The sequence below is a fragment of the Barbus barbus genome (genome assembly GCF_936440315.1).
Source record: "Barbus barbus genome assembly, chromosome: 26".
Taxonomy (NCBI): domain Eukaryota; kingdom Metazoa; phylum Chordata; class Actinopteri; order Cypriniformes; family Cyprinidae; genus Barbus; species Barbus barbus.
The window spans coordinates 28,561,484-28,580,010 of NC_136754.1; the positions used below are offsets into that span (position 1 = coordinate 28,561,484).

At 37.6% G+C, this 18,527-nt stretch overlaps 1 protein-coding gene across 1 annotated transcript in view; it reads left to right on the forward strand.

Moving 5' to 3' along the window:
• The first annotated feature begins 11,371 nt into the window (after positions 1-11,371).
• Positions 11,372-18,527, forward strand: part of LOC306846254 (corticotropin-releasing factor receptor 2-like) — an 88,782-nt gene continuing 81,626 nt past the window's right edge. Inside the window, exons 1-2 of the mRNA XM_079379493.1 lie at positions 11,372-11,654; positions 11,742-11,861. Of these exons, the coding sequence (XP_079235619.1) occupies positions 11,534-11,654; positions 11,742-11,861 (241 nt within the window). The 5' untranslated portion in view covers positions 11,372-11,533. The remainder of the gene's footprint in view (positions 11,655-11,741; positions 11,862-18,527) is intronic.

Consider the following 18,527-nt stretch of genomic DNA (forward strand, 5'->3'; position numbering starts at 1 on the left):
TTGCAGCAATCCATTTGCTTCTCTGTAGCTTTCAGTAATCTGTAAAACGATAAGTCAGATTGTCTATTTGCAGTCAATCGAACACCAACTCTTTCCCGTTTAAGAGGTGTTTGATTTTAAGGCACCCTGGAAGAATTTTTTGTAAAACATACAATTTATCAAATTTTTACGTTTATCAAAACAAGACCATTGGTCCAACTCACAGGGAAGGTGGTACCATCTGGAGACCCTCATGACAAAAATTCACCAAAAGAATATTGATACATCAAAGCATTGTGAGTATAAACATTTAAATAGCCAGGCGTCACCCATTTTTACAAACCAACCTATTTGACAAATCTAGCAAAACCTGATACATGCAGACGATATTAGGATATTCTGAGGACATACCAGTAGGCTATCTCTTCTCGGTTTTTAGTCTCGAGCAAGAGACTGTACGACATTCGCGTTACATGATTTGACTGATTTTTAATGTTGGGAGGGTGACAGCGCACCGCATTAAAATAAATGATCATTCATGTTTTCAATAACCGCTGGCCAAACTCAAAAACGATCGGCTCTGTATTGTGTCAAAATGAGACTTTGCCTCAAATCTTGAGGAAATCAACCACAAGGTGCCGCTATAGTAAGCAACTTTATGTTTTTACTAATAACTCTGTATCCATGCATACTAAATAGTGTAATAATAATAATCATCATCATCATCATCATCATCATCTCCATTTCTGATTGTCCCAAATTGCTATGGTAAAACAGGTTTGTTTATGCATTATACTCAGGGCCACGAGAAGAGGATGCCGTTCCCTCAACACTGGATCTCGAAGGATGTTGTTACACTGATACAATTATCTTGTGGCTACAACACATTATCACATTCTCTCAAAGTAATATGTCATCTTCTTAACACACTATGGCATTTCCACACATTATTATTTGAAATAAGTATTATTTTTGATAATTTTGGCAATATTACTCACGTTATTATTAAAAGCTGTGAGGGTTTTCTAAACCCTTCATTCCTTTTAGACCTATCTGATGGATTTAACAAGAATGGAGGTTTCAGACTGACCTCAGAGCACCAACAACATCTGATTGTTATCTGAGCAAAGGTGCTGTTACCCAGCTCCATCCTGAGACACACAAACAGAAAAAGTGCCGGATTTAACGCAGAGCAATTCACAGAATGCCTTGCATTTCTTCTCAGCAGGAAATACACAAAGGCTTGACCTTTGCTAAATGGTGCTTTGGGAATTACCACAGAGGCGTTCGGTGTGGTGGGAGCTTGTTCCTGCAACAAAGAGCAGATCAGACTTATACATAGCTACACCCATAAGAGGATGATGCCTGATTGCATGCAATGTGAATGCATGGATTACAAAGAGCCATTTCCAGCAAATCTTCAACTGGCTTGATAGACAATTTATACAACAGTATGAATGTTTCAATAGTTATTTCAAAGAGACATTGAAAAATGTTTTGTAATCTATAGGAGATGTTACTATAGAAAAGATCATGAACATTCAACTTTTTTTTCCACATTTCTCAGACATTTATTTGACATGAACTAGTGTCAAGTTCACTCAGGAACACAACAGGGAAACAACACCAAATTAAAACAAACGCTACTCCACTACTAAAATGCATGCCACAATTTTTTATTTTGGTAACACTTTATTTTCATTGTCCAATTAGACATTCTACTTACTAGTAACTTTGCAACTACATGTCAGCAGTCATTAGAGTAATAGTATGTCTGTCTATCTTCTAACAATTTATTTTGATGGTCCAAAAACACACATTCTAGCTACTATAAGTAACTTTGCAAGTAAGTCAACTTATTCTACTAACTCTTACCCTAACTAACAGTGGATGATGTTATAGTGCAGCCTTGTGGAGAAACATATTAAGACATTTGAAGCTCCATTTTTTGAAAGAGTATCTATACTAAACTGTATTGTACAGCGTAGCTGGTATATACAGTATATATATATCCTATATATTATTATGTTTAACTCACCATTGAATAATCCATACAGAATTTTCTTAACATGACTTTTTTTCCCCAGATGCAAAGAAAAGGGATACCCTTTTACAGGCGAGATGTGTTGGTTTGTGATTTTAAATGGTGTATGATATTACATCTTTTAAACCTGCAGTATTTTCTTTGTATTGTGTTAGTTTAGCAATGATAAAGTTTCCAAATGCACATTTAATTAAAGTTAAAAATGTGTTTGTGTTGACAGCCCTTACCCGAATATAAATTACTGCTGATGTATAGTAATGAATTTAATAGATTTCCCTCTGAACCCTTACTGAAAATGAAATGGAAAGAGCTTTCAGCAATTCTGTTTTATGCAGCCAGCATTTTTGAGGAGGAACACATTGATAGAACAGGTCGAAATGTAATAATAAGCGAGGAAGCAGTTCCATCAATTTTTGCATTTCCAGCACACTAAAGAACGACGTCTATGTTTGTACAGTATATGTTTCACGTTGCCAGAAACTCCTTCAGCTTTTCTGGTAGAATGAGCTGATAACCTCCACTAAAACCATCTCAACTTTCAAAAAGTATGTTGCACCTCTTCAAGCATTGAACTAATCCACAACAATAGACCTTATCTGCCCCTTTTCAGTACTGTGCTCGATGTCTTCTATTGTATTCCATTTGTATTTCTAAAGTGTGAACTTAAAGGGATAGTTCACCCAAAAATGAAAATTCTGTCATCATTTACTCAACCTCAAGTAGTTTCAAACCTGTATGAATGTGTTTGTTCTGCTGAACACAAAGGAAGATATTTTGAAGAATGTGGGAAACAGAGCACTTCTGAGGCACCATTGACTTCCATAGTATTTTTTTTTCCTACTATGGAAGTCAATGGTGCCCAAAAACAGCCTGGTTACAAACTTTCATCAAAATATCTTCCTTTGTGTTCAGCAGAACAACGACATTCATACAGGTTTGCAGGTTTGCAGGGTGAGCAAATGATGACAGAATTTTCATTTTTGGGTGAACTATCCCTTTAAGGTCGAACAAATTTATGGTTATGATGTTCCTCATTGTTTTGGATAAAAAAATCTGCTAAAAGAACAAATATGAAATTTAATATTAAAATGAACATCAGTGAATAGACAATGTTGAAATTAAGACACTGTTATATTTTAATTGTTGAATACAGTGGTGAAGGTCTAAGCACAGGCCACAGTCAGGAGGTTTTGTTTAAAGCTATTTTATATGCTTTTATGATTAATTTTATGATGATTTGTCAAGCATATCTAATAGTTCCATCTCAGTTGTGAATTCTAAAGACTCTGTCTTGCAGCTCTACATTGCAACTGTTTGTAATACAACTTATTTGTATTTAAAAGTGTGAAGCCCTTTGTGTCTTGCACAATATTACAGGTGAATTATTATTTTTTTATGTAAAAAAAAATATAAAAACATTCCCTAAAGCTAATTCTCATGTCTAGTGAATGCTCATTTAGCTAATTAAATGCTTACCCATTCAGGCACATCGTCCTATTATGGGAAGACGTGATTATTTTCTGCCATTACAGATCTCTGGAGTCACACTCTTGAAGCTGAATTTGACGAGCGCTGCCTTTATCAATGCATAAGGCTTAGGCAGAGCTATGGGAATTTAATTATCAGCGTGCTTTCCTTAATATAAATAGCACAATGACGAGAGGGTCACTAAGCTTTAAGTGTTTGTGCTAATTAACATGCATAACACACTAAGGGTACTTGAAAGAGCCGTATTAAATATAAAAGAAGTCAACACATCCTAAAGAAGCACTTTATACGACCTCAAAACATTACAAGGATTCAGCCATAAATGCATCAGTTGACATTCAAGATGACATAATAGAAGAGAATGTGTAGTTAAATTCATCTAATGATGGGAACTACTTGTCTCATGAGCCATTGTGAATGATGATGATACAATATAAAACAAATAAAATGAATAAAGAACAATACAACAGTCTAATAGTGTAGCGTGTAGAGAGACTGGTTCAAACCACATATTAATGCTTTATTTTATATTCCTTAATCATACCCCATACTTAAACATAACAACTACCGTACTAACTATTAATGTGCAGCAGATTAGCATTTTATTGAGGCAAAAGTTAATAGTTAGTTAATAGTGAGAATTGGTCTCTAAACTAAAGTGTGACTGATCATCAAACCCTGTTTTAATGCTTTTGAAAGGATTATTTCATTGCGTTTTTTTCCCATACAGTGAATGTTAATTCTGACTACATATAATAATTTTAATAAATGCAACCAAAACTTCTATTTAGAAGTTTTCAACAGATGCTACCAAGTTTCTAATGGTAAGCACTGTAGGCATTCATTTACAACAGTTCCAATAAATGTAAAATACATGTGCTAATAATTCTCACGATGGAGAACATCATGCTAATGAAATGTCTTCTTAGAGAAACTTAGTCAAAAATTCCCCCATAAGTCACATAAAAAATGACCAAAGAAAAATGTATGTAATAATTTGATAATAATTCTGACTTTGTCTTTGTCATAATGTTTTGACAAACGCACAAGACAAGAGTGGGCTATCACACAATCTTTACCTTATCACTTAAAATGTATTTATAGTCTTAATGTTTTCTGTCAAGCTTTCATCGTTGCTCTTTACTTACATTTGTCACTTAGGGAGTGTTCATTTTAGTCTCTGTTGTATGTATTGCTGCAGTTATATTTCAAGTATTTTACTGTATTGCCTCGGTCTACGTGACTGTAAAAGATTAACCGCCATTTACAACTGATGCTGGCTTAGAAGATGCGATGTCTGGTAAGTGATGTTGTGGCCAATATGGTAGCGTGTGCCACCAGCCTGAAGCTCCGACACACAAACTGCATATCATATACACTAAACTTGGTTGTTAAAAAGGCCACAGAACAAACAGCAGTACTGGAGGACATTAGAGTAATGGCATGAATGATTGTTACGATATCAGATGGCAAGCCGAATGACAAATTGATGGATATTCACTGGAAAAACAAGTGGGAGCCAGGTGCTGCTTTGGTTACTCTGAAGGCAAACCTCAAAACTTTGACTTAGGAAAATTACCACACAGTAAATTAATTTTGTGTACTGAGCCACTTCAATGAAACTTCCATCGAATTGTTAACGGAGAGAGTGTCAGAGTCAATAGTGATTCCTCTTACATGAATGCTGAGCGATGCAATCACCTCAAAGAGCTCACAGGTTGATAATGAGAAAGATTTGCAATTGTGTAACAACCACCCGAGGCTTCTTTCGGAGAGGATGTCTCCATATGAGACATAAGACTCTGCCAACACTGCTTGATTCACGTCTGTAGACTTGTGCAGCCAGTCAAATGCTCAGACTGAATGTGCTGTAATCATAAGAGCTGAGGCAGTCCGAAACAGCTCATCCAAATCCTCTCAAATCCCCTCATCACAACCAGAGTCAGCAGGACCCATAGACGGCCATGTAATACACTCGTGTACTGTTTGTGTTAGGGATGTCCTGAGCTGATCTCACACACTGGTATCGGTGCAGATTAAGGCAATATTTTTTAACTAATGGTATCGGCTGTATGAAGCCTGTTCCTTTAATTCAGCAGTCACTCAGGTGTAGGCTGAGAGAGCAATTTCACTGGAATACGTGGCTAAAATGTCTGTGAAAAGCAGTCCATCAGCAACTTGTAATGTCAAATATGGGGCACAAAAAACTCAACTGGGACATCCCAAGTGTTTGGTATTGTGCATGTGTGTTTTATTACATTAGACATGATCATGCATGACAACCTGAATTCAATTAAACTTTTGTCTGTTTTAATACTTAATCTGCCTTCAGGTAAATGTCCGTGGTATCTACTGAATAGTCAGGTTGTAGAAATCAGAATAATGGAAAATGTGACTGAAATGTGATTCTAGTTGAGGTTCAAAGGTACCTCAGTGACCCAAATATTTCACACACAGAAGATCCTCTGCATTTTTAGTTTATTCAAAAGGCTGTCTATCCACATCTTCATCTTGTCCTGGAATTTTCATGCACTCCTGCCCCCTCAGTCCTGTGTGAAAATATTCTCTAGATAGATAGATAGATAGACAGACAGTGTGTGTGTGTGTGTATAAACTGAAAAAATGTAGTCATGTTTATAAAGTTTATTTATTGATTCTAAAGCTTATTTATACTTGATAATATCTGTATAAATTTATATTAATTTAAAATACAAGCTTAATAATTATTAAAGTGCATATTGCAGGTTAATTTTTTTCCCCAAATGAATATATAAACTTGCATGAAAACACCGTATGAACTGTTAATGCAGGATTTGAAAATGTTTTACAAGACCTGAGGGCACACATTTAGAAGAAAAAGTGACAGTTTCCTTGACAGTTCTCAAAAAGCACTTTTTTTCCAACATCGTGTCATATTACGTCACGAGAGGGAGTCGTGTCCCAGGCTCTGTGCGAGTCAGTGTGTTTTCGGTAGTTATTTTATTTCAATTTATCAGTGTCATGGTAAATTATTGTGTTTGTGGAGATTGCACTAACTCCAGCCTGTCAGGACATCGAGTCCACAGGTTTCCTAACAAGAAATAGGACGGTATATTCCGGGCCTGGGTACGTTAGTGCAGCTGAAGAGACTGGACTTCACTAAGGCATCTGCTTCAAAAAAACGTGGTGGTGTGTAACTTAGTGATCACTTTACACTGGAGGATTATCTTCCCGGCGATATGAGTTCCACATGGGATGCCGAAGCAAGAACCTAGTGAGACTCGGTGCGGTTCCTTCAGTGCACACAGCACCTTCATCGGGTCATGCTCACGGATCCGACAGAGATGCAGCTTTGTAAGATGGGAGTGTGAAGATCTGAAGCAGAGGAGGCCAGCTGTTATGAACCACCTCTACTGGACCACAGCTTCCACTCCTGATGGAGATGCAGATGTGATGGAGGCCAAGTGGAAAAGCATGGTCAGCAGTGAATGTGATCTAAACTTGTGCTTGCTTCTCCCAGCATATGCATAAGTCTGAGAGTGTTATACTGCAGGTCACCACAGGCTCCACAAGAACACAGCACCGTTTGTCTTCCACTACACCTGCTCCTCTTTCCAGATCCCTCCAGAGGATCAACAAGATCAGGCTGTTGGCGTATATCTATAGCATTCACGATTTAACACACTTTAACAACACATTAGTGTGATACCCTGACTGAAAGATTGTTAAATGTTTTTAAATGTGTCAGATGTTATTTTTCAGATGATCAAAAAGTGTTACTTACTGGTAGTCATGCCCTAAATATAGCAAAGCCTGGGTGCAGAGTCAGACACTGCACATCACGTGTGGGGGTCACATTCTCCACTGAAGACCCTGTATGTAACGTATCTAACTCCCTGCAGCATTGACTTTCGTTGCATTTACCACACAAGCACCTATGACATTTACATTTATGCATTTAGCAGACGCTTTTATCCAAAGCGACTCACATTTCATTCAGAGGTTTTTTTTACATTTTATCAGCTCTTGCTTTCCCTGGGAATCGAACCCATGACCTTGGCGTTGCTAGCGCCATGCTCTACTATTTGAGCTACAGGAAAGCTATGAATTAAAAATGCGTACCTGCGGTGATGAGAAACCGCTATTAGTGTGTGGGATATTAATGAGCGTGACATGCCTGATTACCGTTAGCTAACACTGGTCTCTCACCAAGACTCCTGCCCTGTTCTCCTCACACATCAACTCAATTAGTCTCCTCTGACCTTTGTTCTGTCTAATCCTGGTCTGTCCTGCTCTCTTGGCTGCATAGCAGGCTCATAATTGTGTCTGTGGTCCATCGTAAGAGTGTAAATAAACATTTAAAATCTCCTCAGCGTCCGAACTATCATTGCGATCCATTGTTTTCCTATGGTTTAAATGGACCGCTCTCCCTTTTGATGCATCATTTCCGGTTTTGGTGGTTTTCAGATGCGGAAGTAAAATTTTCTCACAAAAACGACTAGTAAGAAAATCTAGTTCCTACATTATTTTTCTATACATCGACTCACTGGGGTCTCTAACCTGCAATATGCCCTTTAAACCAAAATAGCACTTGTAATGGGTATAATAATTATATAAATCACATAAAATAATTATAATAAATAATCATCACTAAAATCCAGATGATTTGATCTTTTAATATGTTTTACTATGTTGTGCACTTTAATTTGGAGCAAGAGAAACTGGTGGAGTGACTTTATTGTGTCAGAGATGTGTCATTTTGTTCAAAGCCAGATCTCTAAACCAGAACATAACCTGCCTTGCAGTGGTTTAGCTGTGGAGCGTAAGCTATGTCAATGAACATTGCTTAAAGCCAAACCACTTTCATGGTGCCTAAAACCCGGAGTTTGCACAAATTAAACTAAAACTTACCTGGCTATCCGCTAAACCGGCTTCATGGTACAGGCCCCAGAGGATGTTTTGCTGGTGTGGAAAAACACATTCAGATTCCGCACAAGCCATAATTCAAAGATTTGCCAAAATACAGACAAGACAATGGAGTAAAATAAAGGTAAACAATTATTTTTTTTTTTAAACATTTGAGACAATGTTTAGGTTTCAATCGATGGTGAAGAACTTGCAGAGTTTCTTCTTGACAGGTAAGCTAAACTTCAAGTTAAAAGTATTCCTAATATGTTGGACCTTTGATTGAAAGTAGCCTGCTCAACAGACATGCCTTCAGTTTTATAGAGCTGCGTAAGGGCTGTGTTTGTGATGTTTGAGTTGGGGAGGGTGCCATGCAAAGGTTGTTTGAAAACATGCTTTATTTTTGTATTTTCACTAGGCGACGCTATAGTGCAGAAACTACACTCATCCAATTTATTAAATATATTCTTACATTATAAGTACTACATCAATCCTGACACATGAAAGAGTAATCATTTTTATAGTTTTGGTTTTCAGAGTTCAAAGGGATGTCCTATGGGACGCAGAGGCAGCTTTTCCACCTTTTGACCATTAGATGCCACAAGTGTGCACTGTATTGAAAAGCTTCGAATAATCAACCAGTTCACCTTACAGTTGAGGGGACCAGTGAGCATAAGAGACTTCTTTCAAATACATTAATAACCAGTAATGACTGGTTTTTATAGGTAGTGTATGTTCATTTCAGCTTGCCTTCAGTGGACATTCGTTACTGAATCCTTGACTTGAGACCTGGGAAATAAACATGAAGGCTATAATATAAATACATTTGAACTAATTAGTTCACCAAGTAACACCTGAAGGAAATTATGACAGGAAACAGGAACATGAGGAGCAGGAAACGGTGAATAATACTGAGGCTAAGAACATGAATGAACTTCAAAATAAAAGGCATGACATAATTAAGGACATGAACTAAAAACATCAAATATAAAATCTAAGCACACGTGACAGTCCTTGGTTTCAGGGTACAAAAGAGAGAGAAGAACATGATTTTACACACTGCTGCAGGGCTCTAAAAAATGCTCTCTGATCACTGTTTGATCCCCTAAATTATGCGACACTGATGTAACGCTCCATCTCTGTAGCTCAGCTCGGGCTTCTTCTGCTCGTTGAGAACATGAAACTGCTTGCTGACTTCTCTAGGGGTTTTCATCTGAACTTGGTGTAAAAATACCAGGAGGAAATTTGCCCTAGAACAAATGTAGTGGAATGTCAGCACCTCATCAAACCATTCTCCAGATCTGACTGTCGTGTGAGCGAGGGAATCTGTTCAAAGAATGCCATTATTCATTGCATATGACAAAAAGGATTTTCTCTTCAGCAATGCATTTTGACTAACACTCCAAGACATCACACACACCCTGCTTTGTCATATTCTTTGAGAAGAAACCCATCAGGATTTCAATTACATAACAAAGGCCTTTACTGCAGCTGACTTCAGTTGTAGTTTGTCTGTGGGTATTTCTGCCTTTAGTTTTGTCTTCGGCGAGTGAAATGCATGCTCATTCGGTTTGAGATCGAGATATTGCTAAATATTTACCTTCAAAAACTGCTGGGTTGCTTTTGCTGTGTGTTTTTGGATATTTGGAAAGATATTGCTTCAAAAACAAAACAAATCCATCAGAGAGATAGCAGGAACATCTCATTCTGAGAGAACAAAGAATGCACTGGTGAGCTCAGCAACATAAAAGACCTGGATGTCCACAGAGAACAGCAGTGGTGGATGATCAGAGAATCCTCTCTATGGCAATGAAAAACCCTTTTACAACATCCAGCCAAGAGAAGAACACTGTCCAGGAGGTAGATGTGTCGCTGTCAAAAATCTACAATCAAGAGAAGACTTCACCAGAGCAAATACATAGGCTTCACCACAAGCTGCAAACAAGCCCAGATTAGACTTTGACAAAAAACATCTAAAAAAAAGCCAGAGCACGTCTGGAAAAGCATTCTTTGGACGGCTGAAATTAAGATCAACCTGTACCAGAATGATGGGAATAAAAAAGTCTGGAGAAGGCTTGGAACAGCTCATGATCCAAAGCATACATACAACATCATCTTTGAAACATGGAGCAGTGTGATGGTATGGGCATGCATGGCTTCCAGTGGCACTGGGTTACTGGTGTTTAGCAATGATGAGATGATGAATGCAGCCGGATGAATTCTGAGGTGTACAGAGATATACTCTCTGCCCAGATTCAGTCAAATGCATTAAGATTGGACGGCGCTGTATAGTATAAATGGAGATTGACCAAAAACATACAGCAAAAGCAACCCAGCAGTTTTTGAAGGTAAATATTTTGCAATATCTCGATCTCAAACCGAATGAGCATGCATTTCACTCGCTGAAGACAAAACTAAAGGCAGAAATACCCACAAACAAACTACAACTGAAGTCAGCTGCAGTAAAGGCCTGACAAAGCATCACAAAGGAGCAAACCCAGTCTCTTGTGATGTCCGTGAGTTCCAGACTCAAGGCAGCCATTACCTGCAAAAGGATTCTCAAAATATTAAAAATTAACATTTTATTTATGATTATATTTATTTGTCCGATTACATTTAAGCACCTGAAAATGGAGGACTGTGAATAAAAATGGTTGTAATTCCTAAGCATTTAATGTTATATTGTTGTTCAACCCCATGAATTAAAGCTTAAAGTCAGCACTTCAATTTCATTTTTATTGTTTCATTTTAATTCTATTCTGGTGGCATATAGAGCCAGAATTATGAAAATTGTGTCAGTGTCCAAATATGTGGACCTAACTGTACATGCAGATTATCTAAACATTTCAAACATTAATAACAAAATACCTTAGGACGTTAACGGGCAATGAAGAAAAGGAGTCTTTAGAAAGAAATCTTGATAGAGCGGCCGCTTTGATCCTCCACACTTCATCATGACATCACCCTGGTCCTGTCAATGGACGCGCGCACAAAACAATCCCCAGGATTGCTTGAATCGCGCGGTCACACGCGCTCAAGGAGCATTTGTCATCAGTGAAGAAGAGACAGAACTGTATCAAGTTGACAGGGAGGCAGACTCATCGCTTCTTCTACTGAAGCCTTTACTTGAGTGTAATCATGGATGCGTCCCTCTTTCAGTTCTTCATAGAGGAATTCGGCGACACCAACTGTACTCTTATGGATGCTTTTCAGGACACTTTATACGAGAATTCGTCTTTCGCGTCGATGAGTGTCGACGGTGGGGATTACCTTCTCTGTTAGCGCATTTGTTTTATTCAGCTCTTATAATGCACATTAATCAACACCGGTTGTATTTTCCTCTAAGGTCTCTATTGTAACGCCACCACGGATGAAATCGGAACTTGCTGGCCAAGAAGTAACTCTGGACGGATAATTGAGCGACCCTGTCCAGAGTACATTAACGGCGTCAAATACAACACCACTAGTAAGTAGCTCCTTTCTGCTTTCTGTTCATTAAAAACGTCCGAGGATAAGGTTGTTGCGACCCTTTGCATTTATGTGCATAACCTATTTATCTGCGGGTTAGTCCTTCAGTCAAAGTTAAAATATATATAGAAAATGTGCTCTGCAAAGTGAGTCAGTGAGTAGATAGATATTTTATCATTTATGTTTGAACATTTCACAGCTTATAAGATTTAAAGGACACGTAGCCTATAGCTTTTGGTATTCTTCCTCTCAAAGCTATTTTTACAATTGTTATAAATACAAATGACATGATATTAATAATTTAGCCAATTGTTTGCTCACCAAATGTGCTTCTGCAGACAATGTTATCTGCCCTGCCACATGTTCTTTGCCTTAATGTGTGAAATGAAGCAGAACAGTGAAGTTCTCTCTCTCTCTCTCTCTCTCTCTCTCTCTCTCTCTCTCTCTCTCTCTCTCACACACACACACACACACACACACACACACACACACACACATACACACACACACACACACACATTGCATCCATGCTGACACTCAGTGATGCAAGGATAACTTATTTTATCTGAATAAACATGCATTAAAATAGCATGTTACTGAGTTGGATGGAAAAGTTGTGCTTTTTTTGTTGAAACATTGTGTATGAGAGATTTCCCATAAAAACTGCATACTTTTTGCATATTTATCATATTGTCTGTTATCTGAAAACACAGGATATGTGGAAAACACTTCTTATAATTTGAAATTCATTCATTAAATTCTACCGTGATGGTAGACAACAGTGGTAAAATCTATGGACCAATTATTTGTTAAAAGAGCATTTATTGTGTTAACTGGTACCTTACATGCAGCTTCTGTTTTACTTGATGTTGATTGTATTTCATAATTAATATTTTTTTAAAACATTAATTCAGTATTTGACAAAAATGGACACCATGCTATAATGTCCTCATAAATCAGCAATAAATGCCACTGAAAAATACAAAATTTTAGGATGCAAATATCATCCCTTAATAAAAAAAGAATACTTTCTGATGTTGTTGTGCATGTACATGATTATGTAATTGTCATAATTATGTAATCATGACCTCATGATGTTCAGATCATGAAACATTAGTTCAAAAGACATGGAGCAGACATGCAGTATTGAATATCTATGTATAATCCCTGTCCAGCTGCAGTTGGTTTTATCATTGCATATTAATATGACTTAACGATAAAATCACTGTATGCATATAAATGTGGATTTTGCAAATGTCTCTTATCTACTTGCAGTTATGATCACAAATCAGTGCTTAGCTGTTTCCTCCTGTGAGCTTGCACAGCGTGTAACTTTGTTCAGTGTATTGATGTGACTTTCACATTGGAGGATAATACAGCTCCTAGGCAAATTTAAGCCTTTCGCTGCTGAGCTCTGAATGTGTATTTTAAATAGTAACATATATCTCTGTTTTCTCATATTGACCTGATGATGCCTCCTTTCTGTGGTTTATAATTATGTGTTTCATTCACAAAGGTCAGCACTGTTTGTTTACCATCACAGACGTTTGCTTAAAAAGAGAGTTTATGCTCATTTATAGTGATCATGGCATCAGTAATTCATCAAATGACAGAGAAGAGTGTTATGACCAGCAGATAATGTGTTTGCAGCTTTACCTGATTTACATTATTGCTTTAGTGTGGTGAGTGCTAAAACAACACAGACAGCACATGCAACTAAACAGTGCTATCACAGTGAAGAAAATTCCCAGCTGAATGCATAACATAATTACGGACACGTTATTGAATTTGGTGAATCTAGAAGTTGTTTATCAATGAAATCATATTTGCTTTCTCAGACTTAACTTAAATCGATGAGACAAACCTAACTTGAAGGATTATTTATAGCTTGCATCGAAGTTATGCGTAATAGCATGGTGTCACTGAACTGTTCTGCTGTGCAGAGCCGCTGCCCAAGGCACTTCGCCTGGCACTTGTGTCTAAACCCTCCTGTTGGCAAGATCCATCCAGCTGTCTGGTGCAGTCTCTCCAAGTTATCCATTTTAAGGCATAGATACTCAGTGCTGGTATCTCCCTCTGCTTCACAGGTTAACACTTTATATTAAAGTTCACTTAAAAGTCATTTAAAATAGTTTCATTATTAATTAAATAATCAGTTACTAAACATAATATAAATTTGTAGATAATTTGTAAGTGATATGTTAACATGTTACATATGTGCTGTAAATAATGTTGTAAATCATCATAAATCATTAGTAAATGATGTATTCTGAACCACTCATTTTACAAATTTGTTGTAGTATCAATATCTCAATACACTTTGGTTGATAATGAACACATGATAAACAAATCACTAGTAAATGACCAGTCTATAATATGTTGATATACTGTATCATACTTGTAAATTAGCCCATTAAAATGAGAAAAATGCAAACAAATAGTAAATAATTCCTGAAGCTCAACCAGTATAGCATGGCGCTAGCCAGGCCAAGATCATGAATAAAGTATTGAATGTATGCTGGAAAATGTCAAATCTCAAATAAAAGCATTTATTTTTTTTTCATCAAAAATGTTTAGTTTAAATATACTGAAAAAATATTTTAAAAAGGAAAGATTCTGAAAATTTAATATGAAAAAAATATGATTTATATTTTTTATATACATTGGTTTCCTTAAATATGAGTATAAATATAATTATCCCAACTTAAAGGATATTAGCGATATCTGATACTTTAGAGCAGAATAAAAAACAAAAACAAATCGAGTGACATTTCATCAACTTTACAGCAGAGCCAAAACCCAAATTTTACCATAATTTGATCTGACTTTACTGATTTCAATTGTTTATAATACAAATTTGTACACTCATGGATGACAGTACTTTTGCCAGTGAAAAGAGCTCATTAAGAGCTTTCATTTGATGTATATATCTCCATTTCACCAAAAATGTCGCTTACGCCCTTCTGGTTCTCACCCCTCGAAATGTGCCTTTTACCCTAGTGCCCCTTTAGCCTTGTTGTACCCTAAATGTGTCTTTGCTTTGTGTAGAATGTGTTTAACACATTGACTCTTCCAGTCACACCTGTCATCCAGTGTGAAATGGACTATTCCTGAACTTTCCTTCGGAGTTTGCGAAGTGACGGAGAAGAGTAGCAGGTGGATGATAACGAGAAAGGAGTTTGGCTGAATATTGTAGATAGAAATTTTATTGCAGATAAAATCTCATATTAAACTTGAGTACCTGTAGATTAATATTGCATCCTTCATATCTCCGAAGTACTTTGGCCCAGTAGTGCACAACACAACGGAAACAAGCCGTAGCGCAAACAAAATTAGCACAACACAACAGGAAAAAAGTCGCTACACGATGTAAACAATTCACAACACAATAGAAACAAGCCACAAAACAATGAATTTAGCACAATGCAATGGAAACAAGAGAGAAACATCTTCCGAGAGATGTAAAGAGTTTGTTGTTTTCGTTCCTTCATATGAATTTAATCCATAAACGGTCTGTAAAAAGCATTTCACATGCACGGGTTGAGCGGGGCACAAATGTGGGGTTAATTTAACAATATACAAATATTTCCACATGCTAGCATAACAGAATTTACAAAATTTCCTATTATTTTCATGCCATATCATCACTATATAGAGGGAAAAAAAATGTGGCAAAGTTAAAAATTATTTTGAAGAGAACATTTATTTACTGTGTTCTGTAGCATCTGCGCTGTGTTGCTAAAACTATCTTTTGGATCTAATGTAATTATTTCCCACATCCAAGTTCCAGGTTATAATATGCAAAAGTCTGAACATTAATCTCTTAATTTTACAATAAGTAGTGAAACTTAGCCAAAATAAAGGCTTAAACATAAAAAAAAAAGCACATTTAAGGAGCTCCTCTTCTGGTGAAAGTTTTCAGACAGCTTTCAAAATGACCATCAGACAGAGTGAATGAATGAATGAATGATGCATTTATATAGCGCATTTATTGTGTATTGCCGTACACCCAAAGCGCTTTACATGTGGGGGTCTCTCCTCAACCACCACCAGTGGAGTGAACACATGAAGACCCATATCTCAGCGTGCAATGATCTGACTGACTTGAAATTATAGGAGGTGCATAGTAACAAACATATTAGATTAGATTAGATTAGATTCAACTTTATTGTCATTTATGCAGAGTACAAGTACAGAGCTAATGAAATGCAGTTAGCATCTAACCAGAAGTGCAAGAATATAGTGTTTTATATACATATAAGTGCAGAGTAAGTGAAGATATGATTTACAGAATATACAGTGGAATTGCTATACACAGTATTGAGCAGAGTATATACAGAATATAAAATAGGAATGCAATGTAGGGATTGTATGTACATTATGAACAGAGCAATGTAGATTATATAGATTACAGATTATATATACACATTATGAACAGCAGAAACGTGAGAACAGTGGTAATAAATAAATACAGCTGGATGAGTGTGCAAAGTATTGATAGAACAATGTATTCTATGCAAAATAGCAGTAGTGCAATATTTTATAGAAATAGTTTACTGTGCTTGTACAGTAACAACTTTAAACAGTTTATAGTGTAATGACTTTGACAATGTGCAGTCTGTGCAAAATATGAGTAGTGCAAATGCATGTGTGTAAAGTACTGTGACCAGTGCAGTAATAAGCAGGTGCAGGTTAGATTGGTGGTGTGGCGTTCAGAAGTGTCACAGCTTCGGGGAAGAAGCTCTTCCTGAGCCTACTGGTGCGAGAGCGTAGGCACCTGTAACGCCTGCCGGATGGAAGGAGGGTGAAAAGTCCATGGTTAGGGTGAGAGGCATCCTTGATGATGTTTCTTGCCCTGCCCAGACAGCGCTTATAATAAATGTTCTCAATGGAAGTTAACTGGGTGCCGGTGATCCGTTGAGCAGTTTTCACCACCCGCTGGAGTGCTTTGCGGTCAGATGCGGAGCAATTGCTGTACCATACTGAGATGCAGTTCGTGAGTATGCTCTCAATGGTACAGCGGTAGAATTCCACAAGGATCCTGGGATTCAGGTGAACTTTCTTAAGGCTCCTTAAGAAGTAAAGGCGCTGCTGTGCCTTTTTGACCAGAGTAGAGGTGTTATGGGACCAGGTGAGGTCATCAGAGATGTGGATGCCAAGGAACTTGAAACTCGACACACGCTCCACTTCAGCTCCGTTGATGTAGATGGGTGTGTGTGCATGACTCCTAGTCCGCCTGAAGTCCACAATGATCTCCTTTGTCTTCTGGGTGTTTAGCTGTAGATTATTGGTGGCACACCATACAGCCAGGTGCTGCACCTCATCCCTGTAGGCTGATTCATCGTCATCCTTGATCAGACCTACCACCGTGGTGTCATCTGCAAATTTGATTATGGTGTTGGAGCCATAAACAGGAACACAGTCATGGGTGAAGAGGGAGTACAGGAGAGGGCTCAGTACGCAGCCCTGTGGCACGCCGGTGTTCAGGGTGATGATGGAGGAGGAGAGGTTATCTAACTTGACGGACTGAGGTCTGTTAGTCAGAAAATCTAGAATCCAATTACAGATGGGTGTGCTGATTCCAAGCTGGCTGAGCTTGGAGATCAGCTTGGAGGGGACTACTGTATTAAATGCAGAACTGAAGTCCATGAACAGCATTCTCACATGTGTGTTTTGACTGTCCAGGTGGGTGAGGGCAGAGTGAAGCGCTGTTGAGATGGCGTCCTCTGTTGACCTATTGTGGCGATAGGCAAATTGGAATGGGTCCAGTGTAGCAGGGAGACAGGATTTTAGGTGGGATGCAACCAGTTTCTCAAAACACTTGGCAATGATGGGGGTGAGTGCAACAGGACGGAAGTCGTTAGGGACCGAGGCAGTGGAATGTTTCGGTACTGGTACGATGGTGGAGGTTTTGAAGATAGTGGGGACAGTTGTTTGGGCCAGGGACAGATTGAAAATGTCCGTGAAGACCTCAGCTAGCTGCTCCGCACAGGCTTTAAGCACACGACCAGGTATTCCGTCAGGGCCAGCTGCCTTCCGTGCATTCACCTTACGCAAAGTGGAGTAAACATCTGATGTGGAGAGAGTGAGAGGCAGTTCACTACATATCAATTGGTTAAGACATCAAGTAGGATAATAAATATTTTTTTTCTTTTATAAACTGATCTCAAAAATGGAAGTGTGCATAATGGGTACGTTTACCCTATAAGCATTCACATGTTCCCGTTTTTTTTTTTTAATTTAACGTACAGATCTCAGTTTAAATGCTTCAGTTTGTTTTCTATTCTCCTCTATCAGTTTAAATGCTTCAGTTGATTTGATATTATATTATGTTAGGCCTATATTATATACCTAATAAATAATTGACCTTCTTTTTTAATGGAGTCACTTATGCTCATCAAGGATGCTGTATTTGCTGTATTTATTTGATCAAAATACAGAAAAAAAACAGTAATATTGTGAACTCTTAGGGTATTGCAATTTCTAATATTAGTTTTCTATTTTAATATATTTTAAAATATAGTGTATTCCTGTAAAGCAAGGCTGAATTTTCAGCATCATTACTCCAGTCTTCAGTGTCACATGATCCTTCAGAAATCATTCTAATATACTGATTTATTATCAGTATTGAAACCGTTGTACTGCTTAATAGTTTTTTGGAAGC